The 24,052-nt window shown below is 45.5% G+C and overlaps 3 protein-coding genes across 3 annotated transcripts; 1 reads left to right on the forward strand and 2 right to left on the reverse strand.

The window, feature by feature from the left end:
* Positions 1–2,774: 2,774 nt before the first annotated feature.
* On the reverse strand, positions 2,775–6,234 carry lmgA (anaphase promoting complex subunit lemming A). Its single transcript, XM_075674233.1, has 3 exons — positions 6,082–6,234; positions 5,081–5,200; positions 2,775–3,912 (listed from the first exon to the last, which is right to left on the reverse strand). Exons 1-3 carry the CDS (start codon positions 6,098–6,100, stop codon positions 3,797–3,799), a joined length of 255 nt encoding a protein of 84 aa, XP_075530348.1. The 5' UTR covers positions 6,101–6,234; the 3' UTR covers positions 2,775–3,796.
* A 264-nt stretch (positions 6,235–6,498) lies between these two features.
* LOC142563648 (heat shock protein HSP 90-alpha-like) lies at positions 6,499–9,491 on the forward strand. The gene is made up of 3 exons (XM_075674232.1): positions 6,499–6,617; positions 6,802–8,118; positions 8,505–9,491. The coding sequence occupies exons 2-3, from the start codon at positions 6,802–6,804 to the stop codon at positions 9,375–9,377; spliced, it is 2,190 nt and encodes a 729-aa protein (XP_075530347.1). The 5' UTR covers positions 6,499–6,617; the 3' UTR covers positions 9,378–9,491.
* Positions 9,492–13,994: 4,503 nt separating this feature from the next.
* On the reverse strand, positions 13,995–19,117 carry LOC142564439 (WD repeat-containing protein 20-like). The gene is made up of 2 exons (XM_075675441.1): positions 18,398–19,117; positions 13,995–15,213 (listed from the first exon to the last, which is right to left on the reverse strand). Exons 1-2 carry the CDS (start codon positions 18,764–18,766, stop codon positions 14,068–14,070), a joined length of 1,515 nt encoding a protein of 504 aa, XP_075531556.1. The 5' UTR covers positions 18,767–19,117; the 3' UTR covers positions 13,995–14,067.
* Positions 19,118–24,052: the final 4,935 nt, after the last annotated feature.

Genomic DNA, 24,052 nt, shown 5'->3' on the forward strand with positions numbered 1-24,052 from the left:
TAACACGATCTTAGATTGTAGTGCGAAGTGACGCGGACAAAGACTAGAAGCAGACAGGATGAGCACTAACTCTCAACTAAATTTTTATTGAAACTAACAACATATGAATGGGTGATTGCAAATACGGCTGCATATGAACATGACAAGGTCTGAAGACATCAGTTAAGCATATGAAGAAGTAAGGAAGCCAAAAAGCAAACAACAAAAAGACACTACTTGAGATTACCACACATGCTCTGAACATACTGAAATTCGCATCCTAACGAAGACAATGATGCGTGGCTAACGCAAGTCTTTCCTAATCTTTTGATGTGAATAGTCTCGATTATTTCTTGTGTAGTTTGGCATTTGTGTCTTGAAAGAATTTTTGTGTCTTAAAACAAAGGTTTACAACTACAATTGAAACAAAGTGAAGCTAGATGTGAAGCATTGGAGTTGCTAAGTGATTGTTTGTGTTCTTTTAATCTAATGTTAATTCACCTGCTGCTCTGTCCAATGTAAGTTTTCCAGCACCTAATTGGAAACTGATAAACAATACCAGTGTTACAAGGCACAAAAGGGAATACATATCTAACGCCTCAATCATTTTTTCTTCTTTTGCCACCATGTTCAGGTTTACTGTATGTCATAGAGCACATGTTAGACAATTTTGGGGGGGGGGGCGAGAAAACTGTATTGACGTCATATCTATTGGCCACGATTCGTAAACTATGGGATAACTTACGTACATAGGGCACCACAGCAAACCTTTTTTTCTGGTTTCTTAACGGGACTTTTTGCCCATTTCGAAAGCTTTTCGCAGGTGAGTGATAACAAATGCACAGGACAGCCAGCCTTCTCGAGCCTATCTATTTGTTGTGAAAAACTTTGGTGCATATTGTGTGGACATGACTTAGCAATGGCAGACATAAGAGCGGAGTATGTTATCCCCTGTTTAACAAGTTTGGAATGACAAGGAAATTCAAGCAGTGGTTTCTTTGCCCTAGGCGAATAGTGCCAACAGATGTGCTCCTTCTGGAGCATGTCTGTTTTCTTCTTGTCATTCCAAACTTGTTAAACAGGGGATAGCATACTCCACTCTTAGGTCCGCTATTGCTAAGTCATGTCCACAGAATATGCAACAAAGTTTTTCACAACAGATAGATAGGCTCGAGAAGGCTGGTTATCCTGTGAATTTGTTATCACTAACCTGCGAGAAGCTTTTGAAATGTGTAAAGAGCCCCGTTAAGAAACAAGAAAAACAGAAAAAAGAAAAAAGGTTTGCTGTGGTGCCCTATGTACATGGGTTATCCTATGGTTTACGGAACGTGGCCAATAGATATGACGTCAATACAGTTTTCTCGGCCCCCTCGCAAATTGTCCAACATGTGCCCCATGATACATAGGAAACTTGAACAGGGTGGCAAAAGAAAAAATGATTGCGGCGTTAGACATGTGTTCCCTTTTGTGCCTTGTAACACTGGTATAGTTTATCAGATTCCACTTAGGTGCGGGAAAACTTACATTGGACAGAGCGGCATTATTAGACTAAAAGAACACAAACAATGACTTAACCCTAATGCTTCACATTTAGCTTCAGATTGCTTCAATTGCGGTTGTAAACCTTTGTTTGAAGACACAAAAATTATTTCAAAACACAAATGCCAAACTATACGGGAAATCATCGAGGCATTTCACATCAAAAGATTAGGAGAGACTTGCATTAGCCACGCATCATTGTATCTGTTAGAATGCGAATTTCAGTATCTCCAGAGCACACACGTTAATCTCAAGTAGGGTCTTTCTATTTGCTTTTTGGCTTCCCTACCTCTTGATATGTTTAACTGATGTATTTAGACTTTGTCATGTTCATATGCAGCGGTATTTGCAATCACCTATATGTATATATGTTGTTAGTTTCAATAAAAATTTAGTTGAGAGTTAGCGCTCGTCCTGTCTGCTTCTAATCTCTGTCCGTGTCACTTCGTACTACAATCCAAGATCATGTGACCGAAAGGTATTCTTGCCAAGTTACTAATGTTACTTTTTCTTTGTGCAATTTGTTCCTGATCTTTGTCATTGTCATGTAAGGGTTTTCTCTACCAATCCATGCTGTTAAATAAATAACATAAACTAGAAGGACGAAAGGAGACATGCACACACTTAGCATATATGCACACATGATGTGCGATTGAGGAATCTTGCCTTAATAAGCTGCTTTCCAATTAGAGCACTTTGTGTTCTCAAAATGTTGCTGGAGGATAAAGATCGCTCATGATGAATGCTTATTAAAATGGAACAATTACACTACGTTCTCAAGAACAGGCAACAGTAAGTCAGGGCTGTGACAGCCCCATTTTGGTATCAGTACCAAGAAAATGGGGGGGAACAACACAACAAGGCACATTTGTGGATACACAACATTGGCCAGCATGCTTTCTCACTTTAGCTAAAAATATATTCTGAACACAAATGTCTGCTTAGAGTGGAACACTTCCAAGGAGCTTATTTCCAGGATATTGCAAAACATCAATGGTCCTTTCACGAAAGCTCCAAGACAGTTCTGAATTACCAATGCATAATGAGAGAAGAAGAGCGCCTTTAGTGGAGCACAATAAGATAGGCAACTACTAAAATTTCACTTCCTTAATTAAGACCAGCTGCAAATGGAATTGCCACACAACTTTTGTGTGGCAATTCAGTGTCTACCACACAGCAGTCTGCCCCCCCCGCTTCCGCACACACACATAGGTACTTACGGTTGTCCATTGCAGTATAATTCTTCGAAACATGCACACCAGAAGCAAAACATTTATTTTTTAAATCTCAACAACTTGAAAATGCACATGAACAAAGAATACAAACATGCGGCTCTATTCATAGTCATTACATACAGTCCTTGCAGTATATTCTTCAAAGATTGTACACACAGGCAACAACAGTCATAATTAATCTCGTGTGCATTTCTCAACTTGAACTACTTTTTCACAAACACCACGTACATCTCAGTGTCTTATAGTGTTGCTGATGGGAGAGAAGTGAACAAGAAATGCACAGCCCAGAATGACAATTATGATGTGACAAAATAACCATGTGAATGTGCACAACAGACTAGCAGTGAGGGTTGGGGCTTCTTGTTTCTTCATCCTTGTCTCTCTCTCTCTGCAGTTTTACAACAGTAATTTACATCAAACTGACCAAATTTGCCTTTTTTTTAAAATCTAGCTAGGAGGCAAGTGAGTGGCCGCACGAGGGAAAATTAATTGATCCCAACAGGTGCACTGATTAGCCAAACATGTTCTGAAGAAACCAGCAAGGCGGAGAAGGAGAGGCGAACGGGAAAGTTTAAATCCAGCTGGATATTCCCTTTGGTGAATCTAGTTCCATCTCAAGGATTTCTGAAGGACTCATTTTGCTTATTCTGCAAATCCTCATTTAGTTACTAGTGCAATCAATGGTAGTTCAAACAATGGTTGTTGCTAGAGCCAAACTTTTTGACTGGCAAACTTGCCTTCATCAATTGTTCAAAAAAGACAAGTCCACTCTTTGAAACATTGGCTACGGCGACATTGCTTGCTTGACCACTTCAAGGCTCCATTTTCTGAGATCATTTTTCTTGTTTGCCTTAATCACTACTAATCTCACGTGTCACACAAAGCGATGTTTTGCCAGCAATACCTTCATGCTGATTTATTACAGGGCTGTTTTGTGAAAACTGCCTTGCATCTAGCTGAGCCAGCTAAATAATAAGAAAATGAGAGAGAGAGAGAAAGCTAGGGTGGCCACTGTTCAACTGTATTCCAACTTCCCGGCACCATCATTCCTTGAATTTCCACTCCTGACGGCACATTGGGCAGAGCTGCTGGACTTGTTGGGAGTTCAGCCACTTCATGATGCAGTGGATATGGAAACAGTGCGAACACTGGCCCCACACTGCAAAGGAGAGATGGGAAGAAGCACACGCTCAGTGAGGCTAATTGCTAGATCTTCGTTAACTTGGTTAATGAAACACTAAAAAGAAACATCAAATCACTTTAGAGTGAAGAAGTATTCTTCCAAACCTTTATTTTCATTTTTCTGGTAAGAGGGTCAGCAGAGGAGACAGTGAAGCCCAAATTTCCAGTTCTTGAATTTCAAGCTGTTGTCTTGCTATGGCATGCAACATTGAACACATGCAGGCAGGTCAACTAATAAAGAATGTCGAATCACATTTACAGAGCACTTTTATTCCTGTTAGTGAACATGGACTGGAAGAGGGAAAGAGCACACTGTGCACTTTTAGCACGATGCTAGAAAAAACACAGAACTTACTAAAGCCGCAGCACCAGTACGTCAGTGTGATGTCACACATTTTCAAACTCATTTTAGCTTGGTAAATGTTCTCAAAACTTGCCAAGTTCAGTATTTGACTACTTCAGAATACAATGTACTCCATCTTTACTGTTAAAACAACTCGGGATCTTGCCAGAGTGTAGTTGTTGACCTGACTTTATGTGATTGTGCATGCAAATGTGAAAGCTGGCATCAGCGAGGCTGGTAGAATAAACAAAAGAATTGCAGAAGCATCTTCCTGGTGCAGGGTATCTATCAAGCAGTTCCAGAAGGTTAATCATTACGCTTCCTGTGGTACAAGTTGGCTGCTATCCTGCTTAGAAAGTGCTCGTATTCTGCAAGCTGCAACATGGACCCAGATTACAGCACAATAAAATGCATGGAAAAAAGAAACTTTTGTGGCTACAAAGCATTAAAAGTAGCTAGCTTTCGCTACGAGGCATGCAAGAATTTATCCCTCCATTGTGACATTACTGACATCTGTGTCACTTGATACATATCCACACCAATCCACCATGACTGCAACTCCTCAGCATATCCTACATTTTCACATACATCTGACCTCATTTCTAACGGTTCATGTTAGCTTACAATCACAATAGTAGCATTAATCCGGAGCTACTGTGCAGCTTGATGACACGTGGGTGAATAGGAAACTTCACAGGATTCACACCGATTAAAACTGGAATTGTTACAATAAATACTGCACGAAAACTGCCCAGACAAGAACTGAGGTAGGCCGACGACTTGCTTCCAGGGTCATTCTCACCTAGCGGGCAGTCATCACCCGGCATTTTGCAGTCTGGGCAACATCCGTCAAAGGGCACTCGGCAAATGCCACAATTGTCGTCATTGGCAATCCAGCGCCAAGAGGCCACGCTGGTCCAACCTGCAAGCCGGCAACGCGTGTCGAGCAGCAGAACATCGCACGTGTCGCAGCGGCGTCTACTAGCTGCGTCTGTGAAACAATTGTGTCGTTGGAGCGCTAAAAATTGTGCTACACGATGGAGAGAACCGTCGATTTATGCGTCCGCGATGCACTTTTGTTTTTGTTCCTCAACATAAATCGCAATCGTTTAACCGGTAACATATTAAAAAAAAAAAAAAAAAAAGGAACGAACTAGCCCGGCATGGAGTAATAAACGAGACCAACGCAACGCTCGGGCAACAGTGCGACCGAGCGAGTGCCGAAGGCGGGAAATCGAAGAATACTCTCCGAAATTTTCTGCTCTCCTTGGCTTACCAATGCATTACTCCACACACAAACGCTGAACGAACGGGTTCCTCCCACAGCACAGCGTCGCCAACAAGAGGGGGGCGATTGACGACAACGCCCGCGTCTGTCTTATTTATCGTCTCACTTATTTGCAGTATAACGCTTTAAAAAGCGTACCCAATCACACCTACGATAGCAGTTCCAGCAGCAGCATTTTGCCACACCAAATTCTCGTCGTACTACGAAAGCCGCATAAGCCGCATGCCATGACGGGCGTCGTAGATGAAACGCGTACACGGCGTCTCAAACGTAAGCCAACGCTGCTTAGTCTCACAAATGCAAGTACCAATGAAGACGATAAACCCTGTAGTACTGTTCAGCCAGTGGGCTGCAAGCTTTGCGATTGCCAGTCAAAATGTCTGTTAGTGCACGCCTCGAAACGAAAAAAACGCGGGAGAAATTAACACGAGAACCAACAAGAACAACACATGAACGCCTGTTTAAGCGGGCGATTCTAGCGCGAAAGATTCATGAAGGATCGGAGAAACTCATACGTTTAATCGTCACTTTCATCCCGATCCAACGAGAACGTTCCCGAAACTTGCCGGGCAAGAAAAAAAAAAAAAACAACTTAATCAAAGACCCAAAAGAACGAACAAATCCCCATGACGTCACCGCTTAACAGGGACTTCCGCCGGAACATGAACTATTTCTTACCGAGAGTTTCTCGAAGCTTCTAGAAAATTCGAGACGACTAGCCTTTTTACTCCCATAATACTGCTTCCGGTAAATAGTTATTACAAAGAAAGTGAACATATTTTATTCGTGAACTTAAAGTAAAAAAACCGTCATCGTCAAGTAAATTATCCTGCAGAATTTGAGATCTCCAACGGGCAAAAACGCCTCTGTAAAGTTTATTGAAAATCGTAGCCATCAGTACCGGAAGCGCGGAGCAGTACAGGAGAAAGACACGTTGTCTAGAACATTCTCCGGCGTCTTTAAAACCCAGCGCCGACGGTGTGCGGATTTCAGTGTTCGTTCAGTGCTAGCGTTCCCGAACTGTCGGTGGAAGTTACGCACTTTGGTCAAAGTAAGTGGGCTATTCATTCCGTTTGTGCTACTTCGTGCAGATATTTCCTTCGGTTTTTCTTACGTGTAGCTGTGTGCGCATTTTTCTTTCGTTCCTTCTTTTTCTTACCATATTTCGAATTCTTGAGGGACGAACGCCCAAGGCGGCAGTGCTCTTGACTGATCGACTCTGTTCGTCTGTGCAGATGCCTGAGGAAACACACATGGAGGACTCCGGGGAGGTGGAGACCTTCGCCTTTCAGGCGGAGATCGCCCAGTTGATGAGCCTGATCATCAACACCTTCTACTCGAACAAGGAGATCTTCCTGCGTGAGTTGATCTCCAACTCTTCCGATGCCCTGGATAAGATCCGCTACGAGTCTCTCACGGACCCGAGCAAGCTCGATGCCCAAAAGGAGCTTTTCATCAAGATCATTCCTAACCGCGACGACCGCACCCTGACGATCATCGACACCGGCATCGGCATGACGAAGGCGGACCTGATCAACAACCTGGGCACCATTGCCAAGTCTGGCACCAAGGCGTTCATGGAGGCGCTGCAGGCCGGCGCCGACATCAGCATGATCGGCCAGTTCGGCGTAGGTTTCTACTCTGGCTACCTCGTCGCCGATAAGGTGACCGTCACGTCCAAGCACAACGATGACGAGCAGTACACGTGGGAATCGTCGGCCGGTGGTTCGTTCACCATTCGCACGGACAACTCCGAGCCTCTCGGACGCGGCACTAAAATCGTGCTCCACCTGAAGGAGGATCAGACGGAGTACCTGGAGGAGAGGCGCATCAAGGATGTTGTCAAGAAGCACTCGCAGTTCATCGGCTACCCGATCCGTCTGTTGGTGCAGAAGGAACGCGAGAAGGAAGTCTCCGACGATGAAGAGGAAGAAAAGGAGAAAGAGGAGAAAACCGAGGACGAGAAGCCCGACGAGGAGGGTAAGCCCAAAATCGAGGACGTCGAGGATGACGACGAGTCTGCCGACAAGGACAAGAAAAAGAAGAAAAAGATCAAGGAGAAATACTCCGAAGACGAGGAACTGAACAAGACCAAGCCGATCTGGATGCGCAACCCCGACGACATTTCTCAGGAGGAGTATGGCGAGTTCTACAAGTCTCTGACCAATGACTGGGAGGACCACCTGGCTGTCAAGCACTTCTCGGTTGAAGGCCAGCTAGAGTTCCGGGCGCTGCTGTTCGTTCCCAAGCGCGCACCGTTCGACTTGTTCGAGAACCGAAAGCAGAAGAACAACATCAAGCTGTATGTGCGCCGGGTCTTCATCATGGACAATTGCGAGGACCTCATCCCGGAGTATCTCAACTTCATCAAGGGCGTCGTTGACTCCGAGGACCTGCCGCTCAACATTTCCCGTGAGATGCTTCAGCAGAACAAGATCCTCAAGGTGATCAGGAAGAACCTCGTCAAGAAGTGCCTCGAGCTCTTTGACAGCATCGCTGAGGATCGGGACATGTACAAGAAGTTCTACGAGCAATTCAGCAAAAACCTTAAGGTATGCACTCGCAATTTTTATAAAAAATATATATTTGTTTCTCGCATCGCGTAACCTTCCTGCACATAACGCGCCGCGCACAAGCGCCGACGTTGGGCCTCTTCTGAGGTACCGGTGTCGGCGCTGTGATGTACGTGGTGGTGCATATGGAAGAACATAAGCTGGGTATTACTCGGATCCGTCAGGGCCTCTCTCTGTATGCCCAGTTGGCGTGGTCTATCGTACGTACCCAAACATTCATTTAGCGCGGCTTATTCTCCGTCATCGCAGGACTGAGCTGTTCCTACTTACAAATAATATTGCCATTGTTCACTTCAACTCAACACAGCTCATATTCAGATGAGTTTCTTGACCCCCCCCCCCCCCTTTTTTTTTTCTATCTGCAGTTGGGCATCCACGAGGACTCTCAGAACCGTAAGAAGCTGGCAGAGTTCCTACGCTACTACACATCTGCTTCTGGCGACGAGATGTGCTCACTCAAGGATTACGCATCGCGCATGAAGGAGAACCAGAAGCACATCTACTTCATTACGGGCGAGTCCAAGGACCAGGTGGCGAACTCTGCCTTTGTTGAGCGTGTACGTGAGCGTGGCCTCGAGGTCATCTACATGATTGAGCCCATCGACGAGTACTGTGTACAGCAGCTGAAGGAGTACGATGGCAAGACTCTGGTCTCCGTCACCAAAGAAGGCCTCGAGTTGCCAGAGGATGAGGCCGAGAAGAAGCGGCAGGAGGAGAACAAGGCGAAGTTCGAGAACTTGTGCAAGGTCATGAAGGACATCCTGGACAAGAAGGTCGAGAAGGTGATTGTGTCCAACCGTCTAGTCAAGTCTCCGTGCTGCATCGTGACCTCTCAGTATGGCTGGACCGCGAACATGGAGCGGATCATGAAGGCGCAGGCGCTGCGAGACTCCAGCACCATGGGCTACATGGCGGCCAAGAAGCACCTCGAGGTGAACCCAGACCACCCAATCATGGAGAACCTCCGACAGAAGGCTGATGCTGACCGTAATGACAAGGCAGTCAAGGACCTTGTCATGCTGCTCTTTGAAACTGCACTGCTTTGCTCTGGCTTTGCCCTTGAAGACCCTCAGCTGCATGCAGACCGCATCTACCGCATGATCAAGCTTGGCCTTGGCATCGACGAGGACGAAGTGGCTGGTGCTGGAGACAACACGGCAGCGGGACCCACAGTGGACGAGATGCCACCCCTCGAAGGAGACGACGAAGACGCATCACGCATGGAGGAGGTTGACTGAGCTGGCCTTAGTCTGCCTTAGGAAATTTTTTTTTTCACATGTACATACTTACACAGTCATCAAGTTCATCTTTTTTTTTTTTTGTGCAAAGAATAAATTAATTTGTTTCCCGTTCGTGCACTTGGTGTGTGCATGTTTACTAAGCTGACGAATGTGACACAGCATTTGCAGTTCAGTGCTACATAACAAAACAGGATCAAAACTGGTTTGCAATGGCAAATTCTTGCACTGTGGAACGTCCCCAGCTCTGGGGCAGTTAAACAGGCGACTTGATTCCTAGCTGCTGTCCCCCATGCACTCGAAATACACTTTTAGAGCCCTTCTTGCAATTCAGTGCTTCATAGTTTAGCAATACAAATACCAATTCTGAGTGATGGGCATTAGGTTCGGACAAAGAAAAACTTTTATGCTCGTACCTTGTCAGCTTGCCCTTCTCTATTCAGAACTGGTTGCATGTTTGACACTAAAATAGTACCTGTTCATTGCAGTGAAAGTATAAGGATCTACAGCAAGTGAAAGGTGCATGTGCTTCAGAGGTACCTATTAAAGGGTGTCCCAGCTATTGTGGATTGAGCTTAAACTAAGCGCCTATGGCTAAAGTAGCCACTAGCAACTATTGTCGGTCGATCTTGCTATGCATAGCAAAATACTACCCGAGTGCTTATTGTCTCCAGGTGACCATTCACAAAGCACTTGCCTTGGCATTGCTCGTTAACAGTTGACAGCAGCGCAAGTCTCTGTTAGTGTGCTGCCATTGCTCTCTCTCCTAAACAATTCAAACATGTCTAATTATGTCAATCAAATGAGAGGTGGACATGAAGATTAATCATTTTGTGGGATTCATGGAATTGATCAATCTATTAATCATGCATCAAAATTACCAACCTTAATTCCTAATAGAAATAGCCAATAGTGCATTTGCGCAATTTTTGCTGGCGTGACGAGACAATAGAGCACCTTCTGTGCCACTGCAAATGCTCAATGATGTGCTCTGCAAGCTAGACTTAGATGCTCGAATGATTGATCCTGGGCCTTGGCATTATTGCATGCACAAGGCCACAAAATTCCTATTGCACTTCTTGAAGGCGACTGAACTATACGAACGCTCGCAACTGTTGGAGAACATTATTCTGTGAGTGTGTTCATAATGACTGCCTCTTTGTATGTTTTCCCTTTGAGAGAAAAGAAAAATAATAAACACTACAAGGCATTCAATCGGACTCCATAAGAAAATGTGTGGGCTGTGGAGCAAACATTGCTGTGGTGAATGCCAGGCCCCAAATTGAGCAGCCAAAGCACATTGTTAAACCTCGCTATTGGTGTCAATGCTGCACCCTTCGGGCAAAACTGCCACTTTTACACATGTGAACACTGCCGAGTAAGTGTCGGAGCGTGATGCGCTAATAAATGTAATATATTATTGCCACATTCATGCAAACATGCCTTTATATAGCACGACAGAAGTTAACAGAAAAATGGAGGTTTGAACTGGTCAAACAAAAGGTGTTGCTGGAGCCAATATGCAGGGAGGTCAATGAAGGGTGTACCTGGTAAAGGAGTGAAAAGAAAAATAATAAAGAGGCAGTCATTATCAACACACTCGCAGAGTAATGTTCTCCAACAGTTGCGAGAAAATTTCCAGACACATCCTTCATTGACCGCCCTGCATGTTGGCTCCAGCAACACCTTTTGTTAGACCTGTTCAAACCTGTGTTTTCCTGTTGACTTCGGTCGTGCTATATAAAGGCAAGTTTACATGAATGTGGCAATAGTATACGAAATTTATTAGTGCATCACGCTCTAACACTTAATCAGCAGCAGTGTTAAAATGTGAAAAAGTGGCAGTTTTGCCCAAAGGGTGAAGCATTGACACCAATAGCGAGGTTTAAGAAAGTTCTTTGACTCCTTAATTTGGGGCCTGGCATTCACCACAGCGATGTTTGCTCCACAGTCCAGAAATTTCTTTACAGAGTCCAACTGAATGCCCTGTAGTGTTTGTACATTGTTTGTACGTGCCAGCGGTGGCAAAACTAAGTGAATGAGCACAACAAAAGATCAAAAAGGGAACACGAAGCAGCAGGTGAAAGACTCAAGCCGCGAATGGCAGAGGCCAATGAGAGCAGCCCCTTCAGTGATGTGCGCGCCGGAAACTGGTGTCATGCAGACCCGTCCGACCACTAGATGTGTACTCGTACCTGGTCTCAGCTGGACAGCTCGTTTCGTACTATCATCTGCTCGAATCAGCTCTCGCTCGTGCTTGCTTGGTTTGGTCTCCTTTGCACCTATTTAGATTGTCATGGTTAGCGAGTGTTTTGCAATCTGATTGTATGCACGACGTAAATTGTATAGTACTTTCTGGAAGCCATGCGGCAGCAACGATTCCTCTGGAACTTTTGACAAGTAGTGTTCAAAAGCCTACGTGCTTGACCCGCAGATCAGATTTTCGACGATTGCGGACTCTGCTACATGGCTCTCTTAAATTCTTTACCTCAATATATCACAAAAATGAAAACACGTATAGAGCTGCACTCAAATTTCACACTACGGAGTATCATAATCACTGGTGAATTTTTTTGTGTGCATTTCCAAAAATTATTATTTCTACTACTGTTGTCTTAATTTTAACATGTACTTTCACCTTTGAATGGCACTTGCTCATAGTAGTTCTAAGAGTTGTTTGTTTGTGGTTATAAATTCGAATAATCCACCCATTTCTTGGCCAATCCATCATAGCGGGTACAAGCCACTTGTTTCATGGGCAACAACGCTGCCGCCGCCTCAAACAGTGTTCCAAGTATACATGAGTGCAACATAATGCCACGACAGAGCATGCAAGGCAACTCCTGCTGCGCAGAAGCAGCCCTTGTAGCTACAAAAGAACCTTACACACGGGAAATTCTTAAGGATGTTCTATTCCATCTGCTGAGGCAAGCTTCCGTGACTTTATAGTTATGAGTATCGGGCTTCTCTGGTAGAGGTCCTGGACAACTTTATTTATTTAGTTAAATAGTGTATATATATATATATATATATATATATATATATATATATATATATATATATATATATATATATATATATAAAGTGACGAAGTTCGGCGCCTTGAATGGTTTCCAAGCAGTATATGACACACCCAAATATCGGCCGTTTCGAAAACCGACCATTCACCTAACCCTCTGTTGCTCTATCTCACTGCTTGCCCTTCTCTTCCTCTTCTTTCACTTGTGGAATTCTTTGTTACCATTACAATATATATACACACACACACACACACACTTATACATATATGGAACATAACAGCAATGGAAAAAATACCCCTGTAGTGTCAGTTTAATTGCCATCACAATAAAATGTATCCTTGTTAGAAACAAACCGTACCTCGTTTGCGGTGTTTTGTGCTCCACGACTGTGTTGGAGAGAGATGCCAGTGGCAACCATTTCATTTTTCTTCTCTCCATCAATGCAATATGCAAGCATTTACATATGCAACGCACGAGAATACTTACCCTCGTCACAAACTACCCTCTCCGGTTGCACCAATGGAATTCACCTGAGTGGTGCATTACCACTGTTTACATGGATGCAGTGCACTACAAGTGCGATGCAATTTGTTACATATTGCATTTATGAAAACACTGCTTTAGCCACTTTTCTGCGGCTTGGATTGCCTACAGCACAAGCAATGCAATGGTGGTGCTGGGCGAGACTGAGTGGTTACCCACACACCGTTATAACTACACTTATGACAAAAATAGCTATCAAAAGCTCCAAAATCTAGGACACCGTCCACCAAATTACTTTGTGGCTAGGGCTATGCAGTAATGTGGCAAGTACAGGCACTGTGAATGGCACAACCATTTGACCTAGACAAAGTTTTCTTGGTGAGTGCTTGGTGAGAAAAATTGAAAATTCATGGCCAATAGTTTTATAGTGCTTGAATATTTATAGCCATCATTAAATGTAGCTTAACAAACACGCCATTCTTGGACAAATGCAAGGCTGAAGGTGGTTCATCCAACCTACACACATACACTAGCGTGTATCAGCATGAATTCTAAAGACCGCTCCACATTCAGCATTTTTACCGGTGGTCTCTGACATGTTTCTAAGCTCGTAGGATGAGCGCCGCCAGAAAGCATCCAGCCATACGAGCGGCACGAGGACCAGCGCTGATTGGTCTGTGGTCATCGAGCCGAGCCCGGTGATGGCGGCAGTGAGATCTGGTGTATCTTGAGCACGCCACCCTCAGTGTCGATGCCAGGAAAACACTGAATGTGGGGCGGCCTTAACGTGAACAATTCCGAATACTCCAATGTGTTACTTTGTTTCCAGGTTCAACTGCATTTGAAACAGTGGCTTCCTAATTCCGACTCCAAAACGCACATGTGGCAGTGCCTCATGCTCAAAAACCGTTTTTCTTAGAAAGAGTTTACATGTTGCATTTCCATGTAATTACACATGACAAGCATTATGATCAGTTATTTTCTGTTTGAATTTCACTTTATAGTGCTGGTACAAGAAGCATTTGCGATTTCTCGTCTGTCGCGGACACTGCTTTCCCTTGCAGTGTGATCGCTACCACAATGTGCACATTGGTAGAAATGGAGAGATCCGATGTTGGAAAGAAAAACAGCCTTCAGTGGCAAGCCAAGGCAGCTGGTTTATTGGACACACTTCTAAGTGGCCAGTGTCAGACGACAGTTGAAGCCCTCCCAGGGCGGGCCCAGGTGCACACATAGCCCTCCTGGCAGGCAGTCACAAGGCAGTCCTCCCTGAAAACAAGTGCGGTGAGCCGCTCAGGTGCAACTTTCTTGCAGATGTGTGGCTCAAGCATTGGCACCTCGTCAAGCCGCGGGCAAGCAGGGCTGCCCACCAAACGCTGATGAGACCCCACAGTGGAAGTGTTGTTGCTGCGCGTCTGCTGCTGCTGCTGCTGCCGCGTCTGTTGAGGGGCCGGAGGTGCACCACAGGCATTGGGGCTGTTGCTGCCAGTGAGCAGCAGCGAGGCACGGGGCGCACGGGGCTGCTTGAGTACGTCCTCGGTCAGGTCCCAGAGGCAGAGCTGCGTGTCCTGGCCAACCGAGCCAAAGCGGTACGAGGTGTCAGCGGGGCAGTCACCTGAGGCGTGCCCGCCTTCGAGGCAGGCGTCGAAGGCCACTCCCTGCACCCACGATCGATGACCCTGGCCACGCGCCACAACACGCTTGTCCTGAAAAGACCACACTGTCACCAAGTCGTCCTCCCCACCAGCCACAACATATTTCCCATCGGGGCTCCAGCAGACGCACAGAAGACCTCCAAAGTAACTGCGCACGAGACCCACGAGATCCATGGTGTCATAGCAGAATATGCGCAGAAAGCCGTCCTGACTAGCTGTGGCAAGGTATCGGGCACATGGGGAGAAGGCAAACTCGTGCAGCGCACCATCTCCAACCACCCAGCGGTAGAGAGGATTGCGTGTGCTTTTCGTCTTGCACGTGAACACACTAAACCCATCACCCTGCTTGAACAGCTGGTAGTGCGGTGGTGTGGAGCCACATGGCAGATCTTCCTTGTACACATACAGTTGGCCACTGGCGTGCGACACCAAGAACAGGCTATTTGAGTTTGGTAGCCACTTGAGACACGTCACTCGCGTCTTGTCGATAAACCGCTCATCGTTGTAAAGCCGGCTCAGCTCCTTCTTCACCGGGTCAATGAGTTGCACTTGGCCTGCAGAGAAGCCCACAAGCAACAGTAGGCCACCATCTGCTGTTGCCGATGGGTGGAAGTCATGGCAGGTTGGGTATGTTCCTTTGTACACCCGCTTGTCCACAGGTTTGCTTAGGTCTGCCGCCTGCAAGAGCACAAATGTCTCATCAGCTCACTTCACCTACATCAATGAGCACAAAAAGTAAAGCCAGCATTCAGCAGTAAGCAACGGCTCACCAACTCGAGCTTTTCAACACAGTGGTAAAGCAATCCTCTTCACACTAGCCCCAGCCGTCATAAAGCTAGGCTATTGGGTATTATGATGCTATTTGATAAGCAGTGGCAGTCCAGATGGGCATCTATCTGCATATAAAAATGTAGCCAGTAATTTTGTGCACTCAAGCTACATTGCATTATGCAATGATAACTTAATGACTCTTCTTGTTTCTCAGGCTGTGAAATACAGTGTGCCAACACAAGAATGATTGCCTGCACGTTTTCCTGTACAAACATAGCTAGGGATTTTCAGTGGAATACTGCACTCAATAACCCAATCATATACAGCTGTTATTTGTCACCTTCTTCAATGTCGTCCAAAATCCGCAATGGGAATTTAAATGCCATTATAAGATACCGTAATGCAGTTTCCACAAAAAGGCTTACATTTATTCCTGACAGAGCATGCAGTTAAGCTTGCACTACACAGGTCTGCGAGTGACATCCCATAATACGAGCGTACAAGACAATTTAGTTTTCTTAGAAATTTTGTATTTCAAACCCTAATGTGGACAGGTACATGCACCTCACTGCGTTACATAAGGCAGAATTCTATAAAAATGTGAATAACTTATCTGTACTCTGTGCAGTGCCCTTTTCACTGAAATAAGAGGCAAAACATACAGCTATAGGTTTACCAGATGTAGTGTAATTATAGGCTTTGCTTTTGGAGCACGGGCTAATCAGGCTTATATAATGCAGAAAAGTATACCAGTTTGGGCAAGTTGGTACAACTTGACTTCACATAGTGCACGATAAAAAAGGACAAAAAGAGATGACAGATGGGATGGCCGATGTTCTTATAAAGGCACCGCAAAAAGCGGTAGAAGTCCATGTCATCAACCCTTCCTGTCTTTCATTTAATCTTTCTGCTGCCGCATGTACCGTGCACCTAGATGTTACCACGCACAGTAAGCAAGATGGATGGCTGGCAGTACACAGCCACCAACCTTTGAGCAGCCGGAATTAGGTGTGCCTTATTTATTCTTTGCACAATTTTCATCATCAGCCTACAGCCCCTCCCGTAGATCTTAAACAGCCATCTTGCACCAGCCGGCACCATACTATGCTTGCAAATTTTTTTAACCCCTTCCATGCCACACAATTATTTTGAATTCCAGCCCAAAATCGACAAATTATTTTTAACCCTATCAGCGTCAGGTTTTCTTGGAGGTGATGCACCTTTCTCGAATGAATGAATTCTGGGTTTTTATGCGCCGAAATCACGATTTCATTATGAGGAACGCTGTAGTGAGGGTAAGGGTCTCTGGATAAATTTTGACCACTAGGGGATCTTTACCGTGCCCCAGATGCATGGGACACGGGCATTTTGCATTTCACCCCATTGCAATGTGGCGTGGCCACTGCGGCCGGGATTTGATCCTGCGACTTCGTGCTTAGCAGCGCAACACCATAGCCACTAAGCCACCGCGGCAGGCTTGGGTTTTGTATAAAATTATATTATTATAATTACAAAATGAACACATCGGTTTATTTTTGTTTACGCAAAAGGGAGAAAATGACATGGAGTGTGCAGTGGCAAATGCTTCTTTCCTATGGTCCTCGCATTCTAATCAGACATCAGTGACATGGCAGGACAAAAACACGACAATGTACAGGTACATCAGCAACACTAAAAGAGTAAAAGACCCCAGCTGCCAACTTGTTTTACTTCTTCAAAAAGAATAAATTTGCTTTTGCTTGCGTTGTCCCATGGATTCTGTGCAGCCATCTACCAAAAGCACGGCTAAGCATCGAGATGAAACTAGGTTTGTCCATGGCATTGGCTAGAAAATGCAAAGAACCATTGACAAGCTGAGCTCGTTCTTGGCCGTTTTTATTAGAAATGTATAGAACCCAGCTCGTCCAAGATAAGGAAGGGGTTAATTTCATCACACCATCTACGAGGGACATTCTGAAAGTAAGTTTTGTCATTTTTTTTTTAAAGAGATGGCGACAGAAGGACCATCAGCGGAGGAGGAATGACGCATATGCAGAGCGTCAAAGAAGAGAGAATAGCAGAAGATTGGCATGCCCGAGGTTATCCGAGTACAAGTCACGATGGCAGACAGATGTGTGCTGATGTGGTCATCGCCAACGGAAGTCCATGCTGTTATTTGGTATGAATGGGCACTTGTTCTCTCCATTGAAAGTCGAACTCTCGGGACGTCACTTCCAAAACAATACTGAGGTGGAGCAGGCTGTGCGACAATTCCTTGCATCGCAGGGCATAGAGTTTGGTTTACCAGAATGGTTTCTTCAAACTGATTGAATGCTATAACAAATGTCTCAATTTCGGTGGTCACTGTGGGGAAAAATAGTGCAAGGTGTATAGTTGATGATGCCACGGCATGTTTCTTTTGGGGGCAATAAAGTTTCCGTGTGAAAGTAAATGACGAAACTTACTTTCAGAACGTCCCTCGTAGTTCTCTGCTGCTCTTGTTTACTTTGTACTAAATATAGCCACCGCTCAACACATGATAAGATGATACTTCCACAACAGTCCCAGCACATGTAAATGCAGAGCTTTTGGCCCACGTTGAAGCTGATACAGTTTACAGCATCACGTCAAATTTAAAGTGAAGTGATCACTTCAGTACAGGCGAGGCAGTTCAAACCAGTGGATGGTACTGTACACTAGCATGATACCCGAGTGTAGTTTTTTTTTCCTTTATTTCCTATGCCAGGTTAACTTCGACGGCCACCTATGATTTAAGTCACGCTCATTCATTTCTATAAGGGTCCGCGTTGAAGCCAATGCAGTTTTTAGCATCACGTCAAATTTAAACTGAAGTGATCACTTCGATACAGGCGAGGTAGTTCAAACAAATTTACATGAATCAGATTTTATTTTATTTTTTCCGTTCACCCGTGTGAGCAGTCAGCGTGATCGGTGTTTGGGAGGATCATACCCGTTACACACACGCTTAACAGCTGCCATGGATTTAACAAATAAAACGTGCTCGCATTGCACTGCGTTCGCGGCGCGGTTGGCAGGCTGGACGCAACACTTGGCCGGCACCTACATTCAACAACTGAAAGCAGGTACGTACTTTCTTGACGCCCCTGTACATGTAAACGTAGAGCTCCCGACCCACGTTGAAGCAGATGCGGTCTTCGGTCCCGGCGGCGTCGGATAGAGACACGAAGGACACCTTCACGGGGCTGTTGGACTGGCTGCTGCTGTAGCCGACGCGGTTAGGTCGCGAGTACTCCGACAAACTGAGCACCCTATAGGTGCCTTCGCGCGTCGTGAACTGCGTTTTCAGCTCGTCCTTGCCGCAGCTTTCGCCCCCCGGAGGCATCTCGCCGGGGAACGCGCATGGCGTGGACGTCGCGAGCTTTTGCTGCTCCGTGTTTGCGCCGGCTGGTGCACCGAGACTGAGCAATTCGGTCGTCGGACGGCTCACCGTCCCACTCATGACATGCCCCGGTACCAGGCGCTCCTCAGGTCTTCCTCGTTGGCCACCGATTCATCTCCGCGCCGCAAGGCACGGGCTCGAGATGCATCCCATGCGAAGCGGTCACAGCTTCGCTGTGTAGCTCCGGATGTAAGATCAGAACGCGCGCGGCGACGAATACGTGACGCAAGCTAAATCCGAGGCATGCACTGCAGTAAGCATGGCGAGCCACATTAATAGATTAGCGATGAGGTAGAACTCTTGAAGTGCGGTGAGTAGGACATTGAACGCTGCAGTCGAAAACGCAGGGCAAGAAAAAGAAACTACGATATAGCTGCTTTACAACCCCAGTCGCGAAACTCGCGTCTAAAATTTAGAAGACGCAATCAATGATGATGATAGTTAAAAAACAAAGCGCCACCACAGTACAGTTACACTTTAGAGTACAGTGACCTCATTTTTTTTTCTTCAGATAAATTAAAAACAACGCTCGTTCTTATTTGCTTTATTCTTGCTTGAATTTCGCAGCAAGATTGCATTACAGCGGGAACAACGCGAGGTTCGCGCGCGTTGAACAGTGCCCGCTTATTTGCGCCGGTCTGAACACATATGGCGCGGGTTTGATTCCGCCCAGCATCGGATAAATCTTACTTTATTTTTCCTTTCTTTCTTTTTGTCATTGAAGAGCGGTAGATATACCCAGTGACCCAAGTTGGCAAGAAACAGCTAGATTAGGTACAGACAAAGATACATACTGCAAACTGGGTGAAGCTTATAAATAATGCCAGTCATATTAAATCATGTCCAATAGTTCGTTTCAAACGCAGTTTGTTCAGCACAGCTGCTCAATACTCTACACGATACTCTACCCATCAGATCATGAACTACACAGTGGCCAAAGTTGGCATGAAAGAGGTTAGATCCAGACATAGATACTGCAAAATATGTGAAGTATCCGAAGAATGCGAATCGAGTTAAAAGTGAGAAATCTGACAGAATAAACTCGAAAATCAGTGAGACATATGGGGTCTTTGCATGCTCATTGTAGCAGGTTCTTTTACAACGTGAAAATGCTCCAGGATGGTTCAGAATGCATGCATTGTCAAAACAAAGTCTCAGGTGAAGACACGACATAATATTCCTGTACAGGAATCACAAAAACTGCCCAAGAGCGCACCCGCCGTGGTTGCTCAGTGGCTATGGTGTTGGGCTGCTGAGCACGAGGTTGCGGGATCGAATCCCGGCCACGGCGGCCGCATTTCGATAGGGGCGAAATGCGAAAACACCCGTGTGCTTAGATTTAGGAGCACGTTAAAGAACCCCAGGTGGTCAATATTTCCGGAGTCCTCCACTATGGCGTGCCTCATAATCAGAAAGTGGTTTTGGCACGTAAAACCCCAAATATTATTATTATTGCCTATGGGTGCAGCAACAGAACAACGGTACAATCGTCACAGTGTTTCGAGGGCTTACTCTACATATATATCAGGCTTGCATATTTCTTGCAATGAAATCATAATGAACTAAGGGATAGGATCTAAGAACAATTCTCTTGGTTGAACGCAGGTTCGTAACTTGACCAATGAGGGAGCATCATGCAACAGAATCTGCAGTGCCTGAACCAGCCCACACCGCATAGGGCCGTGCATCGCAAGTGTTAACCATAGAAAGTAATATTCATGCAGTGTTGTCAAATCAAAATTTCATCCTCCTGGTTCTGGTTCTGTAAGCTGTGCTGTTCTCCCCTCCAGCAAATGCAGTTTCTGAGGTTTAGAAAACGTTGCTGCTTGAGCCAGGAGTACTGAAGTCCTTCAGGATCGATTTAAATGTATGCGATCCGCCATTGACAGATTTTTCCCACGGTCAATGCAGCTCATGTCATGTGCCTAACTTCTCATGGCACCTCGCCTGAGAAGAGAAAATGCTGTACGTATAATATAGGAGAAAGGAGACTTGGCAAAACTAAAGCAAGCTGTCAACAAAGAAGGGAAAGTTCTTGGTGTGCGTCTCCCTTCTTTGTTCTTGTGTAGCCTAGAATCATTTGTGGGTGTGCCACACGATTTGTGGATACCAACTTTTGCGATGCCTGTGAACCTGCAGCCTGTAGGTCTTGCACAAAGTTTGTCCACGCCTTGGCAATGACCTTCTGATCAGCTCATTTGTTTGCCTTTTGGTGGACATGGCCTGCTTCTCACGCGTAGCCTTGTAGCTGCAGCTAATTCTTGTATCCATATTGTGCTCTTGTCTACCAGTGTTTTTCTGTTTTATCTGGTTTCTGTATGAGCACTGCTGTCCTCTTTTATAATAGCATCATATGTCTCCATAGCCTGAACCTTTGTTTCTGTGACACAAAATACAGTGCAACCGTACAAGGAGAGAGAAAGAAGCTTTCTGTTTTGCTGCCATTGCTCGGAATTATTGTTGAGTTCGTCTCCACACCATCCCTAAAAAGCGATGCTGCTCACTGTGTTGGAGACCTCTTCTGAAAAACACGAATATCTCACTTCGCTCAGTGCCTATTGCCCACTGTATCCTCATCCTTTGCAGAACTTGGGTGACATGAGATCTTGCGTAAGATTAAGACTATGCGCAAGACTATGAAGATTAAGAAAACGAAAAATTAAGGTCGCTGACTAGTCATTATTATTTTATGTATCAGAACCCAGACGGTTTCCTTGTTCACAATACAATGGACGTGTATGACTTCCAAAATGCCAGATAAGAATTTCGACTTGGCCAGGGACCTTAATTTTTCATTTTTGTAATGTGCTACCTTACCAAACATGCTTTCACCGAATTCTCGAGTACTGTGAAATTTGGTCTGCGAAAATTCATTTGATCTTGAATCCCCTGTTGTCAATAACCCATGATATAGCCCCAATTATTTATAGCTTGATCTCTCTGAAGCAGCTTAGCACTACATATAAGGCTACCTCTGGCGTTAACAAGCTGAATAAAGTGTGCTGGCCTGAATGCTCGTTCCTTTTTTTGCAATGTCTGCCTTTACTACAGCCCTGTTTAAGCACAGTGAAGCTCACTGTTGCAAGAAATCATTGACCAGAAATCAACAGACATTACTTACTGCACAGGGAGAAAATGGACGAGGCAATACTTAAAATGCTGTCTACTATTTCTGCAATTTCCTTTATGCACACTGGATGACTTATCTCTTCACAGCATGATCAGTTTCTAGCCTGAGCTAACACTTTGCAGCAAACCAATACCAGCCACTGCAAGTCTAATAGCAGTGAGCTTAGGGATTGGTGCACTCAAAGGAGCCAGGGCATGGTCCCCAAACTATTCTCAGTTCATCAGTTTAGTAATGCTACTATGGTTCCAAGGGGAGGGAAGCGTAGCACGGGGCGGCAGAAAGTTAGGTGGGCAGATGAGATTAAGAAGTTTGCAGGGACGACATGGCCACAATTAGTACATGACCGGGGTTGTTGGAGAAGCATGGGAGAGGCCTTTGCCCTGCAGTGGGCGTAACCAGGCTGATGATGATGATGACTATGGTTATACACACAATTCCACCAGAACCCACCTCATGGTGAATGGCGACATTAATGCGATTAGCATTGAAGCAATGTAGTGACGCACCGTATTGCCTCAGGAAAACACTTATTGTATGAAGTGTATGCAGCCGGAGTCTTCCTCTTTGAGCTTCCACTGGTGCTTGTGGCAGCGGCCAGCTTGGCCAACGTACACTTAGTACTGTTGAGCAGAACCTCATTTGTCCATCACAACCACTTTCTGCTGAGTTTGTGCCCTGAATTTTCGGAGCGAATCTGGGCCACAGATGCCACCAGACAATGCTTTCCGACTGCCCGCCACCTACTAAGCCGACGAGGCATTCCATATATCATTCCATATATAATGGATCAACACTATATACAATATGTACAGCCCTACAGTGGAGGTCTTTAGGGTGTATGCGAAGACGGTTTTCGCGTACATCCTCAATTTGCACATGGCCTTCGGGGCCGGGCCTTTTTTGTCCCCGCTCTTCTTTCCGTCTTTACTTCCCCTTTCCCTTCCCCTAGTGAAGAGTAGCAAACCGGAGGCTTTAACTCTGGTTAACCTCCCTGCCTTTCTCTCATTTGCATCTCTCTGTGCCCCGACCTTTGTCCCTTATTCAAGGGAGGTCAACACCACAAGCACTACCGGTGGTGCTGAATCATCACCTATCGAGATGAACAGAACCTCATAGCTTACTTCTTGGGTACAGCAGATGAATGAGATGATGTGTGATGCAAATCGCGTTAACACTGACATCATCTTTCTTCCCACTGCTTCTTGAGGACATAAGAAGCAGTGACCCAAGCTAGTGTCAGAGAGGTCAATTGGAGAGTGGCACATACCCAGCGGCCCAAGTTAGTCCAACAGTTGCTTTCGAACCTGGTTGCTTCAACACCCGATGCTCTACCCTTTAGACCATGGACTACCCAGTAACTGAAGGTTGCAGGAAGATGGTTGGGCATGGAAAAATGGATAGACAGGGACACCGCAAACTGGGTGAAGTTCCCAAAGAATTAAAAAGGCACGCTCTCGGCACACATTTTATGTCTAAATTTCAGTTTGGAACTGCTGCCTCCCACCAAGAGTGACCACCATTTTGGTACAACTTGTGTGATGTCTAGAAGTGCGGCGCCACCATTGTGTCGTCTGCTCTGAAACATTCTGAAACCATTGGTTCGCCATGCCAACAGGGTCCATGCCTAACGCAGTGCCAGTGGTCCAGCAAAAGCCATTGCGCACATTGTCTTCACCTGGAAATGAGCAAAGCTCAGGGCATGATAGCCCCTTTAACTACTGCAATTTCGGATGTTGCCTTTGAAAGCAAAATATTCAAGTAAAATTTTATTTCCACTCTCCCCTTGTGTCTCTCATTGTTTCCTGGTGCTCCATGTGGTAAGTTCGCACATGCCATGCCCTTGGTCCATCAGTAAAGCAAGGCAGCCATTGAATCTATGTCCCACGTACTGCCTTGTTGCTCTAGTTGTGAAGCCACTAACACGAGGTGTAAAATGGTGTGTTTACCATGTAGTGCCGTACAATAACGAAATGATAGTCAGCAAGTCGCTTATGCAGCATGTGCTAGCAAATTGGGGCACATCACATGCCTGTTGCTTCTCAACCAGTCCCCGAGCAGACAAGAATAGCACTAACGCGTTGCAGCTACTCACCACAAGCACCTAACGCAGGGGCCACCACTTTAACCACTCTCCCAATAATTCCGCAGCTTTCTACTGACCATTGACACCAGCTTGAAGAAACACCTCTTGTTGACACCAGCGTTTGTAGCTGCTG

The sequence above is a fragment of the Dermacentor variabilis genome, chromosome 11 (assembly GCF_050947875.1).
Source record: "Dermacentor variabilis isolate Ectoservices chromosome 11, ASM5094787v1, whole genome shotgun sequence".
Taxonomy (NCBI): Eukaryota; Metazoa; Arthropoda; class Arachnida; order Ixodida; family Ixodidae; genus Dermacentor; species Dermacentor variabilis.

Bases quoted from the DNA above. Each gene is read 5' to 3' on its own strand.
- lmgA (XM_075674233.1), bottom strand. The intron at 3,913-5,080 runs GTGAGAATGACC...TCTCCTTTGCAG, and splicing joins GGGTGATGACTGCCCGCTAG to TGTGGGGCCAGTGTTCGCAC.
- LOC142563648 (XM_075674232.1), top strand. From the start codon at position 6,802: ATGCCTGAGGAAACACACATGGAGGACTCCGGGGAGGTGGAGACCTTC. The intron at 8,119-8,504 runs GTATGCACTCGC...TTCTATCTGCAG, and splicing joins AATTCAGCAAAAACCTTAAG to TTGGGCATCCACGAGGACTC.
- LOC142564439 (XM_075675441.1), bottom strand. From the start codon at position 18,766: ATGAGTGGGACGGTGAGCCGTCCGACGACCGAATTGCTCAGTCTCGGT. The intron at 15,214-18,397 runs GTACGTACCTGC...GTGCTCTTGCAG, and splicing joins TGTACAGGGGCGTCAAGAAA to GCGGCAGACCTAAGCAAACC.